Below are 26,617 nucleotides of genomic sequence, written 5' to 3'. Positions count from 1 at the left end.
AATGAGTTTAACATTCACAACAGGGTACATAGAAAAAATTATTCTGTTTGTGACAATTTCTGTTAAAATCTACCCATGGCAAGGGAGTTAAAAGACAATAGAAATCCAATGTCCACCCTTACAGAACCAGGATGTAATTTCCTGACTTGATCTTATTAGCCGATCAGATTCCACCTTTCAGATCACTGGTATTTGCTGTAAACAAACCAGCAATGCCAAGTCAAGCAAATCTCATTGATATTCCAGATCTTAATTTAACAAAACCATGTCCTAACGAAAACCATGGAGCACTCTAGTGCACTATAATTCTAGTATAGTTTGGCAAGGGACCAACTGGACTGCTCTAGTCAGTTAACTCCCTTGCTATGGGAGAATATGCTACAAGTGCCGGAGAATCGTCCAGGAAATGACTCTCAATTGTTGTAAGACCCTGGATTAATTTCCTTTGTAACAGCTTACTATTGTTGTAGTGATGTGAGCTGTGGGTGCCTAATTGTGTTTTAGCATTGTTGCTGAAATGGGAACAGTGTGTCTATATTTAAGCATTGTTGCTGAGAATGGGAACAATATGTCTGACTGTGTTTTAGCATTGTTGCTGAGAACAATGTGTCTGACTGTTTTAGCATTGTTGCAGACAAGGGAACAGTGGGTCTGATAGTGCTTTAGCATTGTTGCTGAGATGGGAACGTGTCTGTTTAGTATTGTGGCAGATATGGGAACAGTGTGTCTGGCTGTGTTCCAGCAATGTTACTGAGATGGGAACAGTGTGTCTGATTGTGTTTTTGCATTGTTGCTGAGATGGGAACAGTGACTCTGACTGTGCAGATATAGGAACAATGTGTCTAACTGTGTTTCAGCATTGTAGATGGGAACAGTGTATCTGGTTTAGAATTGCTGCAGAGATGTGATCTGCATGCTTGAAAGTAGCTTAATATTGTTGTCGATATGTGAAATAGATCAGTCAGTACAACATTAAAACATTCAAGTCTGCAAGAACCTGAACTACATAGTTTGTCCAAGACATCAACAATCATGCAGTGTGTGGACAAGTCAGACTTATGTATGTTTCAAGTGATATTTATGTATGTATGGATCTAGTTTCACTCTTGAAATCCTCTGTAGGAACAAAGTGTGGGTTGTGCAGATGGTGTTCATGCTGTGTGATCAATAGCTGCAACTGGCCAAGGTACCCTACTGCACTGACTTCTAGATCACTGGATGTATGTCAGGGACAGGAGTTAATTCACTGCCCTACTTAATGGCACTGCTGCAGAAGATGTAGGTCACTTCAACATTCTCCATCAGCGATCTAGTTAAACACTGGGGTTGCTGTCCAGAACTGCTGATGGATGGATGTATGTCGCTTGATATCAAACAGGAAAGAAAGGGGATGTCAGAATGACTGTTTATTGACAGCAATGAACTGTCTGAAGGACTGCACAAATATTTATCACAGCCATTAACACAGTCTGACATTAACAGACACTTGGGCTACTGATAAGACAACGCGTCAAAAGAAAAAGACAACAAAAACATTTGCACACTTTACAATGATATACATGTTTTTCTTTTCAGTTGCAAGCTCTGAAAGAAATATTTCATTGACACTCTTAACTTGCATAACCTGCTTGACCCTAGTCTGTCTCGCAGTCTCAGAACTGCACTATTTTTTCCTTTCTATTCAGCCCATTCCTCTATGCTAAAGCCCAAAATGAAGAAAGTCTAGGTTTCGAAAAATCACTGAGCATGGCCTTAAACAGCAAACATAACATGTCCGTCATATACCAACAGATTTCTGACAAGAGCAAGCGTTGTGAAATATCTGTTTCAAAGAAATATGTCCTGCAGTCACATACACAGGACTCTACTTTACATTGTGCCACAGTGTCATCAAGCTCTACTTGCATGGTGTCACTGTCATCAAGCTCTACTGACATGGTGTCACTGTGATCAAACTGTACTTACATTGTGTCAATGTCATCAAGCTCTACTTACATTGTGTCAGTGTCATCCAGCTCTCCTCATTCATATTGGTCCTTCGCTCTATTTACATAGCGTCATGATATCTTGTCACAGATTTGTCTATTTCATATTTAAATCAACATACTTTTTTCTCAGGCATCTTCGACAGCTGGCCGACACCATGAAACATCAATAGATTTCGAGAGAGAGAGACAAGCTGGGGTAGAGGGGCTGTGCTCAAACCCCCTGAACCACGCCCTCCCTTCAAAATTCCTGGATCCACCCATGTTTAGACCACTGTCAGACATATTAGGTAACTAAAGTTACAGATTTTAGGTTCTCTACATTTTAGCCTTGATGCTATGGTTAAACTGTTATTGCAAGGAAACTACAGCCAGAGTAAGTTACTGGGTGCAATGTGTTCTTAGTGCTAAAGTGATCATAACTCTCATACCTTAACACTGACCCTTAACCTTCATATCCCAGCTACATCCCAGCATTCCAGCTATATCCCAGTTATGTCTCATCAGTATCAAAACAATATCCTGAGAATACTCCAGCTACATCCTAACAATATCCTAGACAAAGGGCTTCACACTTCATACCTGTGAGGAACTGCACCTGTCTCCATGACTAGTGAGCTCATTAACCACTAGGATATACAACCGACCCTTAGTAAAATGACATCCACTGAGTTGGATCATGGATCAATACTACTCTCCTGGGTGACACACTTTCATTACAAAGTGCACATGTAAACATCCTTAATAGTGTAATTTGGCACATGTGAAAACAACAACATTTCTTCCCCTGGATTAAGGGACTGAAGTCTAAGATCTGACTACATGAGTCAAAACGATCACTTACAATAAACAGAGGGGATTCGGCTGATTTTTGGGTCATGTTTATAATGAGAAAGATTTAAATTACATTGAAATTGTATAAACCACTGGTATATACACAGGTGGTAAAAGAAGAAAAAACAAAACATGAAAATTTGAAATAACTATATTTTAAACCAAACATCAACGTAAGTGGTGATGTAAGAAGTTTGTTTAAAGAACAAATAAACTCACATTTTTGGACTCATTTAACAGTTACATATAAAAGACTTGTGGTTAGTCTTAAGTGGAACACCATGTTTTTTCGTATAAAATGTATAGTTAATAAACACCGAGCAATTAAATGTTGCGAAAAAGTCGTCTACTTCACTCTCGCCCACCAACAAAACCACAGACAGGTTATGTAACTCTGTCGCAGGGCACAGTAGCGAATGGCAGTGACATCATGGGAGGAATGATTTTCAGTTAACTGTATATAATTGTGTAACACGCTCGTCAATTTGCTGATTTCTCGAAGTCAACAAAGACATGTCGAGTCGTTAGGTTGCTGTCAATGCTCCCAGGTGTCGGGTGATGATGTCACCAGGCACCGATTTCCATGGGACCCCTCAGTTCGTGCTAAATATGTTGTTTGTAAGTGCAAAGCGAGCATTGCGGAAGCCTGCAATTTTAAATTGAGTGGTTGGACATCTACCTCGAATGCTTCAAAGATATAAGATACTATTTAGATTTGTTTTCATCGAGTTAAAAAAAGTTTCAAAACTACTTACTTGCAGTAGTAAATGACTGATAACCAAAAGGATTTTGCACGACACATCTTGTAACATAACAATTTCTTCCTGGGAAGCGATCGAGATTGTGGTCGAAGTGACAATAATATTGTAAGTAGTATTATATTGACACCCACCTCCTTCCAAGAGTGAAATCATCATGTTTTAAGCAATGTCATGCAAAATCCTATGGTCTATCAATCAAATATACATTTTATTACCAGTAGAGAGTAGTTTAGATTTTGTAGCTTGGTGAAAAACATTCCCAAATAGCATTTATTCTCAGTATGGCGTATGTTGACAACAGGGTGCCGCTGTTTTTTAAATCGTGGCATCACAGTCTAAAGTCAGTATGAAAATCAATTAGATTATGGTTTGTTGTGATAAAGGTAAAAGATTAAAAATAATTCCTACTCATAGTTAAATATGTTTTTGAATCATTACCAAAACGATTTTGCAAGACACCACGTGTAACAAACAACTTATAACCATTATGACAACAAGCGATTTTGACAGAATCTTCTATGAAAACAAGTTGTATCTCAGAAATTATACAAAACAGGTGACAAGATTAAATAGCAGCAGAATGTCAAAACATAAACCTTTCACTTTTCAAAACAACTGTCATGATTGCAGGTTTAGACAAACCTATAAACAAAATAATCTACCCCCAAAATGTATTTAAACACTACTACAACCCACATTGGTACACCTCACATGCCCCTCTGATTGGTTGTCAAAAAGGTAAATTTAAGGTAATTAAATTCGAAATGAGTAGTTTCATTTACACCAATGTCTACAAATGATTTATGTATTGTACCCCTCAGAGTATGTGATCTTTACATATAAAACTAATGTAAGAACCAACTGAATACTGTAAATCACGAAATTTTTGCGTCATGATATTTTTGCGAGTGATGACCAAAAGACGTTTTTGCATCACAATATTTTTGCGACTTGCCTAATTCTCTAAACATAGTTTAGTTTGACAGCTTCAAAGCTTACTTGCATCTGAAAGTTTTATCTGAAGTAAATCCAATCACATATTAAAGTTTGCCGCTAATCTTGAATGATTCAGTGGAGTTCTTCCGCACGTATGCAATCAGTGATGTTTTCCTAAAAACAACACTTGCTGCATAGGCCATATAAGCTTAAAACAGTTTAAAGAAATGACTCTAATAAATTGGCACTGATCAAGGACCAGTTTAGTCAGTGTCGGCGAAGCTGTTGATCTCCAGATAAGTGTCATGAAAGCTATCCACGCCCGCTGGATGGTCTCGGCCTTTCAAACAGTCTCCAAGAAATGTGTGTTGCGTGGTTGGCGCCTGTCTGGAGTATCGGACGTACTGATTGAGAGACTTTTGTTCAGGTATCCATTGTTTGACAAGTGACACGTGAGTACGAGTAATGCTAGTAATTAGTCATTCCCCGTGTTGTCATTTCTTAATATATGCTATTGTCTACATCTATTGTTAATTTATATGAACTGGTGAATAATAAAGCGAAGGCAGGACAGGTTGTTTCCTGATTATTCATTGCATTCTACCAGAAAATTGCGTTATGATATTTTTGCGAGCTTAAGTAATTCGCAATTTTCGCAAAAATATCATGCTTGCAAAAATTTAATGATTTACAGTAATTGGTCAATTAATAAATCATACTTCTGTCAGCAATTATTGATAAGCATGGGAGACTGGTTGAACATGAACTTAAACTGTCGAAAATATGTTTCTTATTGTTATCAATTTGCTATGTTTATTTAATCACGACATACACTGATTCAGATTTCTGACTCATAAAACTGCAGAGTAAACAATTTTACATGAAGGAAAGAAAGTCAAAGGAAAAAAAAATCACAGATAAAAAGTCACGGATAAAAAGTCACTGAAAAAAAAGTGACAATTATAGAAATATTTATACTAGTGATATAACATAAACCAGTGGGTTGTAAGATGTCGCAATTGTTTTAACAGCTTCTGTTTCTGACATGTAAATATAATTATGATGCAACTGGAGCTTGACCCCAAGAGTGGGAGTCACTTTGTTAATTAATAAGATTAGATCTGTTGTTACTAAATCTGTTACTCCTTCTCCAACTAACATGAGAAGGTAGAAACTTGGTATAAGTACATGTGTGTATGTTTGTAGCCATGTCATGTCACATTTGCATCATGATTACTTAACAAAGGCGGTTTGAAAGTAGCATTTGGAGGACATGGGCATAGTGAGCATGTAAGTCGTAAGAACAAAATCTGGTAGAAATGTAGAAAGAGGTCTAATCTGTCATGCAGAGGAAGCCTGACCACCAACATTAACAAAGAAATTCCTGAGATTGGACAGTCACACAATCACCCAATAGGCTATGCCGAGATTGAGATGACGAAAGTTTGACTCCAAATGAAGGAACAAGCAGTCAACACCTGGGATAAGCATCAAACATGTTACAAAGACAATAAACAGTTGTTACTTTTTTCCCCCGTAGCCCAAATTATGACTTTTTATCTGTGACTTTTTTTCCCCAATCACCAAATCATCTTGGATGCATCCTCAGTTGTCTTGATTGTTGCCTCAATCTGTCTTGTTAGCATAATCTCATGACTGTGTCCAGTTATTACAAACATTAGTTTTGATGTATGTTTAAAAATTACCATTGATTATTGATAATCAATTGCTGAGCTCCGATTATTGATATGCACACTGTAAGTGATAACCAGCACCATCTCATTTTAAGCCCACACAAAACATGTCATAACAAGTAGTATCGACTCAAACATCTCACATGTCCATCTGAATTCTGGCACTCAGAGTACCAACAAAAAGGACAATTGATTTCAGAGCATTTTCAAAGATAACCATCAGTTGGTTATCAGAGCCTGGCAAACCACTTCCTGTCATCCAGGACGATGTATTGACGAAGAGATGATGTGTATACCAAATATTGGGGATTAAGGATCAGGCAATGCATAATTTATAACGATAAAGTCTGGTCAATGTATCACACTCTTGACTCAAATCTTACAGTTATTATACATAACAATTCATACTTTGTAATACTCAGTGAAAAGGATTACTAACAATACAGGCTGAATGCTAGCCAATGTTCTTATCGTAATCACATTACATCACTTTGCATTGCATAACATCAAGACTGGTGTACAGGCGTGTAGACATGTCAGGCACAACCGTGTTGACCTAATATATCATGCTGCAGAACAAGTAAATGTTTTCATTCTCAATTGCAATCTATTCATAGAAATGTATTGTGCATACAAGCGTGTTTGATCAAGTATATTTTAATGCTCAGTCTACCTGTTAACTTGATTGAAGACAGGTAAATACTTTCAGAATTTCCGCAGAATTTTTCAAATGATGCATTTAATAATTGCTCCTCTACTCGAATCTAGTCTGTCTCACAGTACCTTGACTAAGCAGATGCACATGAGAGTATCCAAACTGTGCATTCAATGTGCATGTCAATAAAGGGATTGTCAGATCTCTACATGACTATTTTCAGAAGGATGTCAGCTACAATAACAACCAAATTTTCAAATTTTGTATGAGTTGAAAATCAAACCCTAATCCTACATAAACATGTGTTTAATACTCCAAGTTGGCGCTTGGATTTTTAAAGAACTTGAGGCAGTTACTTGCAGAATTAAAATAAAAAAATTGCTGACTAGTCTATTAAATAACAAACTTAGTGAACTATCAAGTGATCCAACTAAATTTGCAATGCAACAATCATTCAAACACTCGATGACATCAATGGTTTCAGGTGAAAAGTCCTTGAACCACATTATTTTCCCAATTGCCTAGCTCACCCTGCAATGCAAAAGCCTTAAATAAAGTCAGATTTCCTCAGGTTCTGTATCCCAAGTCTCCCTGGGGTTCCTTTTCAATTGTAATGGGTTTGTTTGTTACTATCAAAGTCATATATATTCCCAGCTTAAGCATTATTCCAGAAGAAAGATGGTGACCAACTCACCTTGAGGATCAGCTGCTGCAACAGCAGTCAGCCTTGTCTCTGTCATGCACCACTGAACATCATCATCATCACAGGGCACCATCATATATGCATATCACCAGTACATCCACAAGCTCCTTCAACAATCTATGTCCACAGTGTAGCACACCAGCTTCTTACTCCTCCCTGTTCCACCCACACTAAGCAGGCAAGGCCGCCATGTATCAGTCAACTGATTTAGTTTATCCTGGTCTTTAAGGCCCCTGAGACCTTGGTCTTTGCATGGCAATACCTTCCTGAAGCTACAGCTGCCTCAGGCAATGTGGCTGACCCACTGACTGTTACATCACCCAGATCCCATACACAGGCCATTGGTCAACAATTTTTACTGTGATATACAGACATGACAGAAGTGCTATAACCCCTGGGGACAGGCCTACACTGTAATGGGTAACTAGCCACCAGCAAAGTCCAGTCACTCAAGCATGAAGTCCAGGCTTACATAACCTGGCATAAATCACTTGTTTAGCCATATTTAAGCAATATCTAAATAGACTGCAATTTGATACAAGGCAAGTAATAGATAATCAGGTATGCCAGATGCATTCTGAATTATATAAGAAATTTGGCTAATAACTGAGGTGGATTTTAACAGTTAACATACCATTAAAGTTATGGTTGATGTACACAACATTCAGTATGCAGCCATGCAAAATACATTCTCTTTGGCACAACTTGAGAGTTGGGTCAATATCTTATTTATACAGCACACATTAAAGTAACCAACTCCGTCCACATCAAACCCAATATATAAAATGACTTAATTCGTTTAGGCAGCACAGACGTACACCATCGGTCCATAGCAGAAGTCATGTATAGAAACTGAGACAAAATACTTTCATTAAATTGCCTATCCTGAAAAATGCAAATTGCCTGAATTTGATAAGAAAACCTAACTTCTAGCTTTATTAAGGAATAATGAAAGTCTACAATAAACAGCTTCATTGTGATTTACTTTTCTGCCCTAAAGCAAGACATTTCTTCATTTTCAGAAGAAGTTTAGAAAATATGGGCTGAAAAAGTGTGGTTGGAGAAAAATTTTAAACATGAATGAAAATTTGTAACATATGATAAGGCAGAAATATAAGAAATGACAGGACAAGATATATTTTAAACAAGTGTTGATTTAAGTATCATCCATAACATGAATAGATGACAGTTAAAAGAAGAAATAAACCCACTGATTGTCAAGAAACTTCAACTTCAAGAGTAACTTCATTAGGCCGGCACACAACCACCGATCTGTTACTGAAGCCCAAATACCACCAATGACTACACCTTTAATACCCACAGATTAATTGGACAGATATAGTCGCCCAAGACCTGGCACTATATATATATATATATATATATCTCATTAACAACACAAGGCATGAATGTCTTCATTATGGAGCACCACTGAACATCATCATCATCACAGGGCAAACAGATGTCCCAGCATGCAACAGCACTTCCTCTTTCCTGTGCCTGTAGCTCAAGGAGGGGCAATAAATGACATAACACACCAGATGGCCAGTATCTGATCACTCAATTGTTTTATCATTTCTATACGATTCACAATCTTTGACAGGTCTAGTTCATTAATCTGACATTCACAAAGCCTTATTTGGAAGCATTGTACAGATATAATCAACATAATCATCCATGCACTGAATCTGCATAAAATGTACTACTCAAAACAAGTTAAGGATCTCCTGATACTTGACTATTATGCTATTTAATCTGCCATGGCATGACATGATACTAATATGATATGACAGATATGCCATATGAAGGAATCAAGATTTTATAAACTTCTTTGAATATACTATCATCAAAAAATAAGGGACCTAAGAAATTGAATGCAGCAAACACTGACGTAAAAAGGGTGCTTTACCGTAGTGTTGCACCTGAACACAGTATCCAATGACAATGATATTTAACATGATGCACTATCAACACCTGATGCATGTGCACACAAAAGTTGACCTCTGTAAAAGTACTGGAGAACTCACAATCACTAATGAAAAAGAGTTGAACACAAGCTGAAAAATGCCTCTGAGGCAGTATCTAAATGAACAAACAAGATGGATAATTGTGGGGATGATGGTGAAGGGGGAGGGAGGAAAAGACATCATTGTGTCAAGTTGCTCTTATGTTGGGTAAACCAAAAAGAGTAATTTTATGACTGTGCAACAAGTACCGTCAAACAGTCGGTTCCAACTGCATTCCGGTGCTACAAATACTCAATAACACCCAGAAATTGGCCAACACATTATGTTTATCTCCTAAATCAATCATACCCATGTATGTATATCATCTCAAATAATGACCCTCAAGATGGAAATAAAATGAGCATTAATAAATTCAGGTACAACAGGATTTCAAACTATTTCAGTCAGTATCCATGTTCATGTCAGTTATCACAAAAAGCAGCTTGCTGCTTTGCAGGGAATCAACCCAACAAACAAGGTAATCTCAGTATTGTCAACACAGATTGAAAGAAATATTCAGTACATGACGTCTTTCCATACACTATATGGCTGTATTCCTGTCAAACATAATCAAGACTATCATCCACCAATATGAAAGGTATCAATCATTTATGTGATATCATGAATGACTCAGCACATTACAATACACATATACAAAGACACAATGGACACTGACAATACTGGGCATGCTCCATATAGAACTGAGTGAGTGAGTGAGTGTGTGAGCTTTAGTTTTAGTTTCACGCCACTTTTAGCAATAGTCCAACAATATCACAGCGGGGTACACCAGAAATGGGCTTCACACACTGTATCCGAGTTTCGTATGTTTCCTGAACCACGCCAATGCACATGCAGAACCTGTGACTGTGTGAGCTTTCCAATGTGACATTTTGAAATATGTCACTTCAACATCACTGAACTGGTACCAGGAGGGATTTTGTTGCTTTGTGTATTGTTTAACACCACACTCAGCAATCTGTACTGTCTGTACTTTTTCAAAGAAATAAGCTAGCCTGGACCAGACAATCCAGTGATAAACATCAAGCATATCAATCTGCGCAAATGGATCAGGTAGGAAGAGATGGTATGGGGACTATGAACCTTCTTGGAACTCACAATCAGCTTGGGTTACATACTTCCCATGGAGCAGAGAGCAATAATCTAGTTCACATTGATCTAACTGCGCTCTTCAAGCATGTAAAAGTGCAATATATAGACTATTCTTACATCCTGTCATTTTTTCACCGCATCTGAATGAACCTGTGACATGATTACACACAAGTTTGACACGCAATCAGGTGAGTGTGATTCATATAATACAATTGATCATGAACACTTACATCAACTGATAAAAGTTAAGATAATCACATTTGTGACTAATCAATAATTGCCAAGACTCACTCGAACAGTATAGATATCATTAAATGTCAATATTGCCCCAAGACAAATATTTTTTTAGCCATTTCTTATTTTGATAACCTTTTACAAACTTTCTAAATGCTTTTTCATTCACCATTCATTCATATTTGTTACTTGGCATTAAGAACAAAGAAACTGAAGTGCTTCCATTGTAAACAAATTGTCATGAACATCATAATATAAGCTTTATTTATTTATTTATTTGCAGTATTCACTGAAATTGACAAAGATTACCTTTCACAGATTACACTTAGAATCGCAAAACACATGCTTCAACAATCTTAATATAATGAAGCCACATACAATAAGCACTGTCTTCCCTATAATATTCTGAGGACAAGACATCAACTGTTTCACATAGAGTTTATTTTTATGCTGATTTTAGCAATTTTCCCGTGGTATCACAACACGGAATGTCAAAAATGGGCTTCACACATTGTACCCATAAGGGGAATCAAACTCAGGCCTTCAGCGTGGTGAGCCAACATCCGCACCACAGCGCTGCCACACATAATTAAATGAAAAACTAGTACCTACAAAAGTGTTTGACACATCAATCACTACTGATGATGAATCACAATGACCTTTCTTATCCCGAAGCTCTGTTATTTAATATACACAGCTATTTCAACCACAACATGCTGAAGCTAAGCTCTAAACACATTACTCCAATAACAATAGCAACACGCCTGACCTTGAACAGACCGGCATATGTCACAACAAGTTTACTTTAACATGTATGTAGTCCTCCATCTTTATTATCTAACCTTTATGATTGTAATCATTTTAATTGAAAGTATAGATTCACACGCCACTTTTGCCTTCGACATCTCTAGAAACAATCAATTAGCTGTTGTTGCCATGGTTACACATGGGGGTGGGGTGATGCAATGATTCATAACAGAAGGGAAAGTGATCTTAATTATAAAATTTCTTTGTTAATAATTGTATATTGTATAGCCTCAGAGTCACTTTTGTCGTGTGGAGAGAGACTTGAATGTAAAAGAGATGACAGCAAGCGAGGATGCATGGTGGGCAACCCCATTCATTCAGTACCAGGTGCCAGGCTGGTGATCTTCTTAGCCAAAGGTGTCTGCATCGAGCCTACCTGTGGCTGAGAGAAAAAACGTGTTGGAGTCAACTTTGTATGCAGACTCTTTTAATGTTGTCCCAACCCATAATTGGAAATGTACAGTACACAACCCTGTGCACGGAAAAGAACCAACAAATCCACTGGTGTATGACCAGATGGTGACCATACAAATGTGTGCTACCAACCACCCAGTTGCTGGTACAGCAACGTACTGTGCAAAGTACAGTGACTGTGTCCCAGTCCACCCAGTGGTGAATGGGTAACCTTGTAACTTGGAAAGACACCAATAACTCTGAGGGCCTAGTAGGCTGCAAGAGTTGAATAATCCCAGGGAGCTGAGATTGAAAAGATTACAAGGTGACACAATTTAAATGTCCAGTACTACAAAGAGTCAGTTCCTAAAATTCTGCGAAGTATTACACTGATTTGAAAATTGTATAAGTCATATCATGTTTAAATAATATGTTGTGTGTGCATGTACTGCAGACTAGAAAACATCCAGTAATGGTAGTAATATCTGGCTTGTTGTATGAGGGCAATACCACATATTATTCAGATAATGTGCACATCCTCTTTGGCATTGAGTATTTTAGGATAAAAAAACATATTTAGAGCATGACATACAGACGAATCGCTAGTTCATAAAATTTAATTCTGAACCAGTTTTCAGTTCCACCACAACAGACAAAAGCTTACAGTACACCGTACACAGTACACATTACTGATCTTCTACAAACAGGACTGCCTACAAATTCTGAAAACACTGAAATTAGGTTTACACTGGACTACAAGTAAAAATATAAAACTTCTACAGAACCGTAGTGTAGCAAATCCTGATAAGCCAAAATCCCCAACCATCACAGTTAAGTTGGCAAAAACACTTCAGTGTCTTAATATTTGACATACTTAGAGTATCCTCAAAATATGATGACTTGGCAAAATCATTATCATGACTTGAAGAAAAACCAAGTTCTATGGATAGACAACGTCTTTACTGCAATGAATTGCACAAAAAGTTGACTATCCAAAGAACTTGGTTTTCCTTATCTTTACAACTTCTAAAATGCCTCTCAAAGAATTTCAAGGAGCACTTGAATATTGGAGTGTTATTTTAAAACAGTTAGATGTTTACAAGAAGTAAGCAGTGCATGGTAATGAGCAAACCCATTTGGTTTGTGAAAGGGAGAGAAGATATAGGTTACTGCACATGCAGTGCATGACGATGGAATTGATTCTCATAAGACTCTCACATGGTCGGTGTAGCAAGTACACTTGATCGGAACCAACCTTGGGGCTTTGCTCACAATGGCAAGTGCCAGGGGGCGGCACTCATACAGGTCAGGTCATTTCTCAGGTCAGTGTTTAATCTATCTTTGTTTCACAGTAGTTAACGCATTCATAGCTCACAGCAGGAATGCAATGTATCAGTTCGATTCAACTGGAAATCAAATCTGATATTTCAGAATCAAATTTCGATAACCGTTATGCATGCAATAGTATTGCAATATTTGGTCGCAATAGGCTATCGCTGTTGCAATAGAATGCTGCAACAGAATATTGCTATTGTTGTTTCCCCCTCAATAGTCACCTCTACCAGCTAAAGCTTTCTCCATGCTTAAGATTCATTGGGAACAACAGCTGAAGTCTGTTGGATCCACCAGAATGGAAAATAAGCTGGGTATTGAATCAAAATCCACACTAGGGTGAGCTAATAAAAGCTGATATGTGCCTGTTGGAGTGAATACAGTTAAAAGCCACTTTTAGCAATATTCCTGCAAAAGCACCACAGTAGACACAAGAAATGGGGTCACACATAGTACCTACATCTTTCTGGCATGGCAAGCAAATTGCAATTTTCTAAAAAACACAACATGGTTATAAAAACACCATTCAGGACTTGTAGCACTTGCATATTTGGGTATGTAAAATAAACATTAATTTGTAGATTTACCAATTTTTAAGATATCTGGATTCATAGAGTGAAGCATGCGGCCTACTTATCATGTTAATATTGTATATTTTTATCATGTACATGTATGCAGAGATTCAGCTAATCCAGTATTCACTGACGTAAGACAATATGTTCTCCAAATAATTCCACAAATCATGGTTGATGAGCCACTGCACTTATAAATATCCTTGATGATCCGAAAGCGACTAATGGGAGAAGGTGGTCAAATTTGCTAACTTGGCATGTCATCGTATCCCTATTGTGTACATGGATGTTCATGCTGTTGAGCACTGGATTGACTGGTCCAGGCTTCAATATTACTGTGTGCTATGATAAACAGCAAAACTTCAAACTAATGAAGCCACCAAAGGTGAGTGAGAGAGTTATATTCCAGCTATATGGCAGCTGTCTGTAATTAATCAAGTCTGGTCCAGACAATCCAGTGATCAATAACATGAGCATCAATCTGCGCATCTGGGAACTGATGACATGTGTCAACCAAGTCATCACACAATCCCATTAGTTGCCTCTTATGACAAGCATAGTCGCCTTTTATGGCAAGAATGGGTGAATGACCTTGACAAAAGCATCAAAAACTATGAAAAAAAAACAAAACAAGAATCATCATAGTCATGCAACCCAATACAGGAACATGAACAAGGAAAATGTTTCTGATGACCAACAGTCCTTGATGTGTCATGCTAACCTATATACAGGTGCTAACAGGTGTCAAAAAGTTCACCAGCATTGTGATGTGTTTATGCATGATTACTCATATTATGATTAATAATTTTGTTGTTTGCTGTGTAACGCAGATTTTTAACTCTGCAGAAAGCATGTGTCCAGAATGGACGCAAGAGAACAATGCATTGCATCTTAAAGAATGAACAATAACATTCATGATACCAAGTTCTTAACAAGAACTATATAATCAAAGGGCACTGTTTCACAAAGCTATTGTAAGCCTAAGATTTTGTAACTTTTCTCATAACATTTGTACTTCCTGTGTTATGAGAGTTTTGTGATACTGGATCCAGGAGCCTGGTAATTCATGTAAGGGCCCTTGATGTTAGATTTATTGGGTCAAGACCAAAAACACTCTCACAGTTGGCGACTTGAGTGGGGATATTTACATAATCATCATAGTTATCACGATCATTGCATAAAACTGATAGTGATATAAGAAATGAAAACCTAGTAAACTGCAATTGTGCAAGTGTTAAAATTACCTGAACCCTATGGCTAACATAACCTGACAGGGTAGCCTGATGGTAAAAGGGTTTGCTTGTCATGCTGAAGACCTAAGTTCAGTTCACCAAATGGGTACAATGTGCGAATGGTGTCCCTTGCCATGATATTGCTGGAATATTGTTAAAAGTGGTGTAAAGCTAAAAACACTCACTCACAATCTGACATGAATAACTGACTTTGGCTTTTGCCAGATGATAGGTATTAATCATTCAGCTGCACAAATTAAAGATTTTCTTTTCAAATGATAAACAGGGGTTACAGCAGCCTAGTGGTCAATGCATTTGCTCCTCATGCCTAAGTTCAAGGTCAACTTCATTTATGAGCATGATGTGTGAAGTTCATAGTTTGTGCCTCCCATTGTGATTTTGCGAGAAATAAAAAAACCCATTCACTTTAAAGATCAAAACAAAAAACTATTTATAACTGCTTCGTATGTTATGACTGGGGTTCTGGTGACCTTCAACAAACTTAAACAAGGTCATCTTTACTTGAGATCCTGTCTGACAGTCTGGGAATCATTTTGTTGCAAACAAAAGGCATAAACTAAAGATACATGATATATGCAACTGTATGTCATTTCTGCCAGGAAACTTACCTCTGGTGGTGATCCAAATGAGCCTTGTATTATATAGCACAACAGATTTAAAAGGTGACACTTTATGGATCTGAAATTTTATATTATGAGAAACATGACTTTTCAGCATACATTCTCCTTCACTTCATAAGAAGCTCACATCCATAATTTTTGTTAGTTTTATATGCATCACGTCCAAATGCCGTTCAAGGACTATACATTAGGTTTGCTCTCCAAAAACACAAAATAAGACCTCTAAATGCTAAAAAAACCCACATACAAATATTCATGAGTCTTTCAAGCTTCGCAACCATGGTAACCATGGTGACAAGTAATGCTTACATAGCACATACCACATGCACTTACAGTTTAAGGTTGGACAGGAGCGCCAAAATGAAAAGACGGTATGCAATCAAACACTTGAGTTGAAGCTGAAGGGAGTTGTGTAACTTCTCCAAGTGATCCACAGTTCGATAACCACTAAATGATGACAACATTTTTGACTAGGCACTGCCATGTTTTCCAAATTAAAAGCAAACAATGTTAGAACTGGCTTTAAAAAAACCTGGCATAGCTTGTTACTAATTTCGAGTTACGAATTTCAAGCCAAGTCCTGTGAGGGCAGAAACTAGACTTCAACAGTCAGTTAACTCCCTTGCCTTGGAGTGAGTGCAACTTCTAATTTTCTAAACTTGAAGGCAAGACACAAAACATTTCCATGATGGAAATTGGAAACAAACGTATGCAATGTAGTCAGTGATCATGCAGTATAATCATTAGAGCACACAGCTGATGAAAAATAAGTGATTCAAAAGAAAGTAACACGTTTGACATTTTTTCTCTACCTGGGTGTTGCCTAACACTGTCATACTGAATAACAGTAAGCAGTAAAAACATGTGAGCTAGGCTCACTAAATACTTTCAACCATGAATAAAAACTTCAACTTTACAGCAATTAAAATTAATCATGATTTTTCTTGACAAAAATACAAGATCTGTCCCAAACTTGACACTGACCACAAACTAAGAAGCCATTACTCAAATCTGAAAACAGTCCTACAATGTGAGTGTAGTATTGGCTGAACAAATTTACGAGGAACATTTTCACCTCTGCCACAGACATGGAGAGAGATCTCCCAAATTTGACAACAATCCATTCAAATGTGTTTTGGTTATTGGTTGAACGAAAAATATAATTGAAGCAACTATTTCAAAAATTGGATCCAAACTTGGCACTCCACCTCTCCTTTACTAGACAAAGAAAGTGATCTCCAAATTTAAAAAATAATCCAATGAACAGTGTATTAAAAGAACAAAAATGCCTCAAGTTGAGGTTCTTTCATATACATTTGTAACTCCATTATCTACCTTTGTAGGTCAGGGGTTTAACAATGTCAATGAAAATTGATTGAACACATTCAGTTGATTGTTGCTTGAAATGTTCATACAAAATTGAGAGCTTGTTTTCTTTCTAAAACAGAAAAACTCCACATGGTTTCAAAACTGTGCATCTCTCAAATACTTTCTGTTATAAACACAAGAAATAAAGTCTCCATTTCATTGGCCACATGGGTACAAAGTGTGAAGCCCATTTTCTGGTGTCCCTCGCTGTGATATTGCTGGAATATTGCTAAAAAGCGGCATAAAACTAAACTCACTCACTCACTCCATTTCATTGGAGTATGGATTAATCTTTGAAATGGAAAATTCATCCTGCACCTGAACTTTATGCAGGTTTGAAATTCAAGCAAACAGTAATACATTTGAGATACTTCCATGTATTTGTGTTTGGTTTTCCTTTGGCTAAAGTCAGTTTACATATGCTATGAAAACTAAATAGAAGGTCAGATTAAACAGGTAAAGGACACAGTGGGGATTCGAACCCATGCCCTTGGCTTCACAAATAAACATTTTAAGCACTGGGCTTCCGTACCGCCTCCCATATGTATGAGTAGAAAGAGTACCGCCAGATAAAAGCGTATTTCTGACGGTGTTCATGCATCCATTTCCATGCTTTCAAATACTTGTTTGTAACAATGAAACATTTCCACATCTAGTTGGTGAATACTTTGCTTCTTCAAGTAACAAGAAAACAATGAGGATGAACAAAAGCATGTCTTGTGAAATGTTTAATCAGCCAAGCAGGTCTGAATAACTGATTCAAATGAGGACAAACCTTTTAAGACATTTTTACATGCTCTAGAAATCAGGGCTCCCAAAAGTTGAAACATGAAAAATGAAATGTTACAAAAACAACATACCTACTATCACTATCAATATAAACAGACTTAATTCAAACAGTACAACTCTACAAGTACAACTTGTATCCCCAACTTTCAAAACACAAAAAAGCATGACGAGTGATGACAGATCTGTGCCTATAACTGAAGGGAGATAACTCTAAACAAGTCTCACAAAGTTCACATACTTTTTTCCTGCTGCCTAATCAACATCTAGCGGAAATCAACAAAAGTATTTTCCTTTTGTGTTCAACCTTACACCTGCCATACCGGTGCCAAAAAGTGTCTAAACATTTCACTCCTCAAAAGTCTAGGTAGGTTCAATAATGATTAATGTCACTGACGATATAACCTAACTTGTATCAGGCCCTAGGGCTGAACAGTGCTCCAGATAAGGGCAGTGTTGGCATATATGCAGAAAAAATATAGTCACAATACAGGTGGAAATAATGCAGAATATATAGCAGATACACACCACAGCAATGGTGTATGGTCTTATTATTTAAAGATGTATTTATTTGAAAAAGTATTGCGTTTTATTGTCTACTGACTTGTTTAAACACAAGTACATATAAAACTAAACAAGATTTCTGGTCCACCATTAAACTCCACTCAGTATTCTAAATGTTCCCATAAATTTTGCCTGTACTGCTTTATTGGGAAAATAAGGAGTACATGATTTTTAAGACCTACATACATACTCATCATAAACACTGTCACTGAGGGTAAGGTCTGGAGACATCATCCTTCTAATATTTACCTGAAGGTTTGTCAGGAACTTTTCATTTTTTTGCACTCGTTAACCTGTCTCAATTGCTCAAACTATTTCGAACAATGCTGTTGTGCAGACTCATACATGATGTACTGACAATACTAGCAAGATAAGAAGAGTTGACAAGAATTCCAGAAGTAATTGGAGCTTGTTGCCATATTAATTTCTGGTAAATGTTTCTCTAATTATACCTTCCATTTACAGCCATTAAAATACATGGCAGGTAACTTTGCTTCCGACAAAATCAGGGGTTCAATTCTGTTTAAGAAAAACACTGGCCACAGGACAAGTAACTATAAGAAAGTAACTTTTCTTGACTAATTTTCCACTTACCCTGATTATATGACACAGTCTTCATGTTGTAATTATGAAAGAACAAGAGTCATCAGAAGGTAAGACATCCCCGGCCCCCATATATTTGAAAGTACCCGTGAAGGTCCCGGGGTAGAATAACAACCCATGCTTGCCATAAAAGGCGACTGTGCTTGTCGTAAGAGGCGACTAACAGGATCGGGTGGTCAGACTCGCTGACTTGGTTGACACGTCATCGGTTCCCAATTGCACAGATCGATGCTCATGTTGTTGATCACTGGATTGTCTGGTCCAGACTCGATTATTTACAGACCGCCGTCATATAGCTGGAATATTGCTGAGTAGGGCGTAGATCTAAACTCACTCACTCACTCATATTTGAAAGGACAAATCATCTGACAGTTACTTGATGTTTTCTTAGATTAAAGGTCACATGCAACCAAAAAATCAAACATAATTAAAACGCATTTATCACTTATTCATGACATATAATATACACTGCTGCTTTTAACAAAATAAATAAACACAATTATAAGCGTACAATCGTGATTCAAAAGTGCAATATTTTGTACTTGGGCTTACTTCCCTCAAAACGAAGCCCTCGGGAGACCGAACCCAGCCACAGCGGGTGGATATGCACTCAAGTGAAACGACGGCTTCCGATTGGCTGTTTCATTTGCTGATATGCTAGGTTTCATTGTGTGTACAGAAAGATGATCTGTTTGATGGGCATTTTAGAAGTATAGCCAGTCACCAGAAAGTAAATTTTTTTATGGATAACAACTTCTTTTAGAGTACTTGATCCGTCATTTCAGTATGGATTCATATACTGTTGTCAAACAAAATCATATACACTAAAAGAAGTTGTTATCCATGAAGTTTGTATATAGAGATGTTGGGTTTGGAAAATACATATTCTCTGAATTTGCGCTCGATCCAATAAAAAAATCATGCCAGTAGAGATAGTAAACTACTGTGCGGCTGGAATCTGTCATTCGTCCAAGTACAAAGCAGGACTTGAAACTGACAAGAGTTTGCACCAGTTTCCGTCAGATCCAGTCATCCGAAAAAAGTGGATGTAGTTTGTTTGCAACCCACGGACATAAAAACATGTCGTGTGTATCACACGTGCCTAATTACATAATGTGGCAGACACAGGACTCGGGTGCACGAGTCATAAATCAGCTTATTTTCTTTATGTCGTATAGTCTGAAAGGTGTTAAGTTCAAATCGCACGTGGTCAATGATTGAAGCTGTGTATTGCATGTTGTCTTTAGCAGACAGGCAGGCAGACACATAGGTTTGAATAAACCAGACACTGAGCTTTCTCTGTGACAGAGACTGCTCACCACAATCAACATGTTTTTTTCACATAATGAGCAGATTATTTACTTGTTTGTGTACACAACCATGATTAGACTACTGATCACGACCTCAGTATGCATACTGTTTCAAGCTCCGCGAATCTATTCACTGCACATGCGTTATGGACGCAGCGCAGCGCAGCACAGCTGTTGAAACCAGTTTTCCCCCCAGCACTGGGGGGAATTTAGTGAAACGTTTGAACTCCGATTTTGCGGGCTTTTTTTTCATCGCGTTTTTTTCAACTTTATAGATTGAATTGGCATTTTTTATGACTTGTTTCGGTAATTGCATACCAAAAGGTACCAGAATCTGCCAAGTTGTGTTTTACGTTGCAAGTGACCTTTAAGTTTGAATCCTTTCCATGGAAGTCATTAAAAATATAAACGCCATATATCTGTAAAGAGCAAAAGGCACCACTTCAAGATCTGTCTCATATATTTGCCAATATCTATTGAAAGATATGACATGGTTTTCCAGCTGTGCTCTGGAAACGAAGCCTATCCCTCCATTTTGAGACTAAGTCAGAATTGTTTCCATGGAAACCAGGAAAAATAAATATGCCAAAACATTGCAAATAGCAAAATGCACCACTTTATGGTCTGCTTCAAATATCTGCCATGTTTTGCTGTAAGATATTGAATAGTTTTCGAGTTGTGCTCCATTTTGAGACTAAGTCAGAATCGTTTCCATTGAAACTGGGAAAATGATAAATCACAAAAACCTGTAAATAGCAAAAGGCACCACTTTAGGGTCTCATCTACATATCTGCCAAGTTTTGCAGGAAAGATATTTAGAAGTTTTTGACTTCTGCTCCGGAAATGCAGCCCATCCCTCCATTTTAAGACTACGTCCGAAACGTTTCCATGTAAACCCAGAAAATTATAAATCACAAAAAATCTGTAAACAGCAAAAGGCACCACATTGGAGTCTGCCACATATATCTACCAAGTGTTGCTGACAGATATTAGGAACTTCTTTGGATGTGCTCCGGAAACAAAACATACCTCTCACTTTTGAGACAAAGTCCAAATGATTTCCATGGAAACTGAAAAAAACAATATATCACAAAAAACACTTTAGGTTCTGACAACAAATTTTGCAGAAAAATACTGAACGTTTTTTGAGTTCTGCTCCGGAGACAAAGCCCATCCCTCCATTTTGAGACAAAGTGCGAAAAATTTCCATTGAAACGGAGAAAATAATGTATCACAAAAACCTGTAAAGAGCAAAAGGCACCACACATATCCAACAACTTTTGCTGACAGATATTACAAAGTTTTTGAGATGTGCCCCGGAAACGTAACACACCTCTCACTTTGGAGACTACATCTGAAACGTTTTCATGGAAACCGAGAAAATAATAAATCACAAAAAACAGTAAATAGCAAAAGGCACCACTTTAAGTTCTGATTGATATATCTACCAAGTTTTGCAGCAAAATATTGACCGTTTTTTTAGTTCTGCTCCGGAAACAAAGCCCACCCAACCATCAGACTAACACCAAAATATTCCATGGAAAAACAAAAAAAATAAAAATGCCAAAACTCTGTAAATAGCAAAAGGCACAACTATAGGTTGAGATTTTCACATCTATCAAGTTTGGTCTAAAAAATATTGAACGGTTTCTGAGTTATGCTCCAGAAACAAAATGATTACGGAAGGACGAACAGACAAGGTGTCTACTATATCCCCCGCATTATATGCTTGGGGAATAAAAAGACGAAGGAAAACTGAATTTGTCATCTCTTACATATTTTTTTTGCATTGCATACTTCGTACCAAGAGGAAAGAATGTACATGATTGAATAACTCATCTGTAAATATGTTATTTTTAACAATTTTCACAAAAAAAATAATAAAACATTCAAATAATCAAGAAAAAAGTAAGTTTTCTTGACTCTTAATTAAAATGACATGTTGTATTTGTTGATTTCTACTGAGAAGAATTCATCACCTGGGCTTCCATACAACGTACTGATCCCGCACTATAACGAGTAACCCGAAAACATGATACGTCACTTCTCCCATTCACACTGGCAGACAGACACAAAATGGGAAAACGGCGGATGACCAAACAGTTTTGACTATAAATTTATGACAGGTGAGATGATATTTAATTACGAAACTACGTTTTAGGTAATCTACTGATACGCAATAATGTATGTGATTATCTTTTGAGTTATTACCCTGAAAACATGTTACACCATCGCACTTCAACGCTACTTTCTTTTTCATAATCTAGGACATGTAAAGTTAACAAGTCTAAGTAAACTTAGCCCCACTGTCATTCGTTACACTCCTACACTGGGTCTAACAAACCCTAATAGGAGGTCATGTCAGGTAACCTTTGATCGACCTATGACTGTCCAATCAAATGCGAGATGGATAAACAGATTTAACCAATCAGACAATGGCTACTGCTTAAGGTTTGATGGGGCTTACAAAATACACCAGTCACTGACATAGATCTATCAACAAAAGAAAATCCACAGATAACACTGATATACCTCCAGCTTAAACGTTTTTTGGCTTCTGATGACATGGTTACCATTAGTTAATATTTCCGCAAGCTGACATTCTTGAACTATTAACAGTATTTTTAGTGACTGTTTATTTACTGTTGTGGCTCGCTCTATGTGCATCACCCAGAAGTAATCATAGGGAAAATAGCATTCGGAATTGTTCGTGTACAAATCTTTGCATGGATAAAAGTTCAAAAGGTATGTGCCAATATCCACTTTCGCTATTTGGTAACCTGACTGGTCAATCTCAACGGTTACCTGATGCGACCTCCTAAAAGGTTTTGTTAGACCTTGTCTCGAAGTGTAACAACTAACACTGGGGCCAAGTTTACTTAGACTGGTATAGTGAAGTACATATAATGGTTTGGGTTCACAATATGACACTTACTGCATGGGTTGAATAAAGAGGGATCCAGGATTTTGAAAACTTAATTTAGCAGTCAGAGTGATTCATGTCAGGTTTCTCAAGAATAAGGGAGTGGTTGAGGGTTTAATTTGATAAAACATCCCGTTGATGTTCATTGATTACGTTTGTAAATTATTAAATCAACAGAATCTGTGTGACATTACCTTATATCTGGAACCACTTGACAGGGACTAACTGGCTGTGTGTTATATCAACTTGTAAACAAATACAGAGTTTAGCAACCTCACCTATAGCAGATGGGTAGATGTAAACAATCCTGACAAGCAACCTATCTATTCGTGACATAACAGCCTGGGTTCCTCGTCAAAGACAGATGCTGCGCCATTCAGAACACCGGACATAGGCGACAAGAGAATACCTGTCTAGTCTGGATAGAATCATCAACAAAAACAACTTGCTAACAACGCTCGGAGCACCCAAAGGTCAATTTCAGTGCATCTTATCCAACCTTTGCAGACGATTTTGATCTGGTTTTATAAACCGCGACCTATATTTTTCCCTACTCGAAACATCGACACCCCGGAAATAACTGAATGTCACCACAGAGAGTTTGAACAGGACAAAAAGACTTTATGAATTTTTCTACTGGTTTAAACACCTGTGTCTTGCACGTTGATGCGACAAGTTGCGTACTTCGAGATCAACTCGCGACATCGCGACACTGCAACAAGTTCTGCGGACGCATACCCAGAAAATGGCACTCGCTTACCGTTTTTCAGCTCCATCGTGACCGTATCAGACCCTGCAGAGTCTGCCTCAGCGGAGAGTAGGGTCTCCATGCTGCAAATATTTGCAAATTTCTTGTTTTCGTAAACAATATTTCTTCGGTTGTTTTTGCGATCGACTGGAGACTTCCCTTCCCAAAATGCCCAGCCTCAGCTACCGGAAGTATAGCTGATAGCTATGTATAGTAACAAAGCACGTGGTTTTGTTTTGGTTGAAATGCCACGTGACAAAAACAGGTGCCCGTCAAAGCATTATATTAAAGTCAACCTTGAACAACTGAAATTCTTAAATATTGAGCTTTGACAACATCTTGAACTTCGATGTTGTTTTCAAGACATCATTTGCAGCACATTTAAAAGAAACCTAAGAATTAAGAAACACTTAACCACAAAGTATTGATGACACGAATCGTTATTAGCTCAAGGTCAACAACTTCACTGTACAATTCCAAATCTGTGTTAATTTTCGTATATTTCAAGCTGGCATGTGGAATATTGACACACATGGCAGGTAAATAAAATTAAGCTCGAATCGAATCGAAGCTCTGTCAACGCTAAGAGAGTCCTAAGTCGTGATTTTAGGAGAGGGTAGGGGATGGGAGGTGGGGTTCACCAATTTTGTTATGGGGAGGTAGGGGTTGGGGTTGGGTTGGGTGGGAGTCATCAAGTATGTCCTGTCTTGTTCCAGCTACATAGAGTATGAATTCCATTTTGTTTTAAAATGCCCTGTTTATCAAGATTCAAGGAAATTGTACTTTGAGCCTTATAATTGGAAAAAGTCACAACTTGTCCCGCTCTTGCGAACCCAAAATGTTAACCAGCTCGGTAATCTTGGTAAATTCCTATTCAAAGTTAAGAATAAACTTAAAGTAAAATGTGTCCGCATGCTCTCCTTAGGCTTATGTTTGTAACGAATCAGCTTCCCTGACTGTACTAAGAATGTATGTTTTCATGTTCATCACCAGGTAACCAAAAGAATTGAACTGAACTGATGGGTCAGCAAAAGGAGAAGGGCCCAGGAGATAGAAATGTCTTTTACTATAGTCTTTATTTACTCCGGGTCAGCTCATTAACTAAATAGGGGTGGACAGCATGGGTCAGCTAATTTGTGTACTCACTGAGTTTGTCTTTTGGGAGGGAACCTTTAAAAAGCGTCCTTTGCACTATAATATCATCGGCACACTAATTTGCATAAAGCTATAGTCTGTTCCAAATACGTCGCTTTGGACTTAAAATCCGCATTGCTCATTTCTGCACATTTCTCTTCAGTACAATCCTTTGTGAAAAATCATTCTTTTTTCCTATTTCCGACAGTACTTTAATTTAGACGTTGTTCTTTATTATGGAAGTGTCATCCCAAATATGACATATGTTACAAGAATATATTATCTCTGATATACAATCTTGAACAGTCATCGCTGCCATTACCACCACCATCCTGGTTATTAATGCAAGGAAGCTCCAGTAAGCCATAATGTGTAATCGTCCTTTCCAGAAACAAACGGGTCTTATGCAATAGCGGTGTTCCCAAGCGTCCAATTCTGTTATACACACCAGCCATCCGGTTTCTGCATGTGTTTTTATTGTTGAAAAAGTTCCCACTTCCTGGGTGTAATCCGAAGTGAGTAAGTTGGGTTTTACGCCGCTTTGGTAATATTCCCGCAGTTTTAGTGCAGTGGACACCGGAAATGGGTTTCACACATTGTGTCCATGTGGGGAATCGAAATCGGGTCTTCGCCGTGACGAGCGAACACTTTAACCCCAGGGCTTCCCCAGCCCCCCGAGTTGAAAGAGGCGACGAACGGGATAGGGTGCATGTTCTGTCTAGTTGCTCATGATCTCGATCACTGGATTATCTTGTCAATGCAGCAATCACATAGCTGGAATATAACAAACAAACTGGATCTATACTGGACATGCGTAAAAGACCGTCGGGTGGAATTCATCTAACTCGCAACTGGAAAGCAATTCATTTTTTCATGTTCTGGTGAGTATGGTTTTATTACGCCGCTTTGAGCAATAGTCCAGTAATATCACAGCGGGGGACACAAGAAATGGGAATCCCCCGTGTGGGGAATCGAACCCGGGTCTTTGGCGTGACGAACGAACGCATAACTACTAGGTTACTCCACCTCCCATTTCCTGATGAGGATGTTGAGGATATTTAATCACTCGAGTAAATAACATAATCTGATATTGTAAACATGGTGGGAGAATGTTTCCCCAAATGATTCATGTGAAATTAAACAAACAAATCATATGAAATAAGGTGGTGAAAGATCTGATTGCAAATCTGTCGGAATCCTGTGTCTCCTAGGATACAGTATCATGTCGCCCATTCACTATCAGTGACGCTATCCCAGTTTTAGATGTCCTACCTAGAGTGAGTGAGTGA

General features: G+C 37.8%; 1 protein-coding gene across 1 annotated transcript in view; it reads right to left on the bottom strand.

Moving 5' to 3' along the window:
* Positions 1–24,358, bottom strand: part of LOC137293852 (ribosomal protein S6 kinase alpha-5-like) — a 45,607-nt gene extending 21,249 nt beyond the window's left edge. Inside the window, exon 1 of the mRNA XM_067824626.1 lies at positions 24,207–24,358. Coding sequence (XP_067680727.1) covers positions 24,207–24,276 — 70 coding nt within the window. The 5' untranslated portion in view covers positions 24,277–24,358. The remainder of the gene's footprint in view (positions 1–24,206) is intronic.
* Between the last annotated feature and the right edge of the window lie 2,259 nt (positions 24,359–26,617).

This window comes from Haliotis asinina, chromosome 8 (genome assembly GCF_037392515.1).
Source record: "Haliotis asinina isolate JCU_RB_2024 chromosome 8, JCU_Hal_asi_v2, whole genome shotgun sequence".
Lineage (NCBI taxonomy): Eukaryota > Metazoa > Mollusca > Gastropoda > Lepetellida > Haliotidae > Haliotis > Haliotis asinina.
The sequence above is the reverse complement of the archived record's forward strand: the minus strand, read 5'-3'. Positions and strand labels throughout refer to the sequence as shown.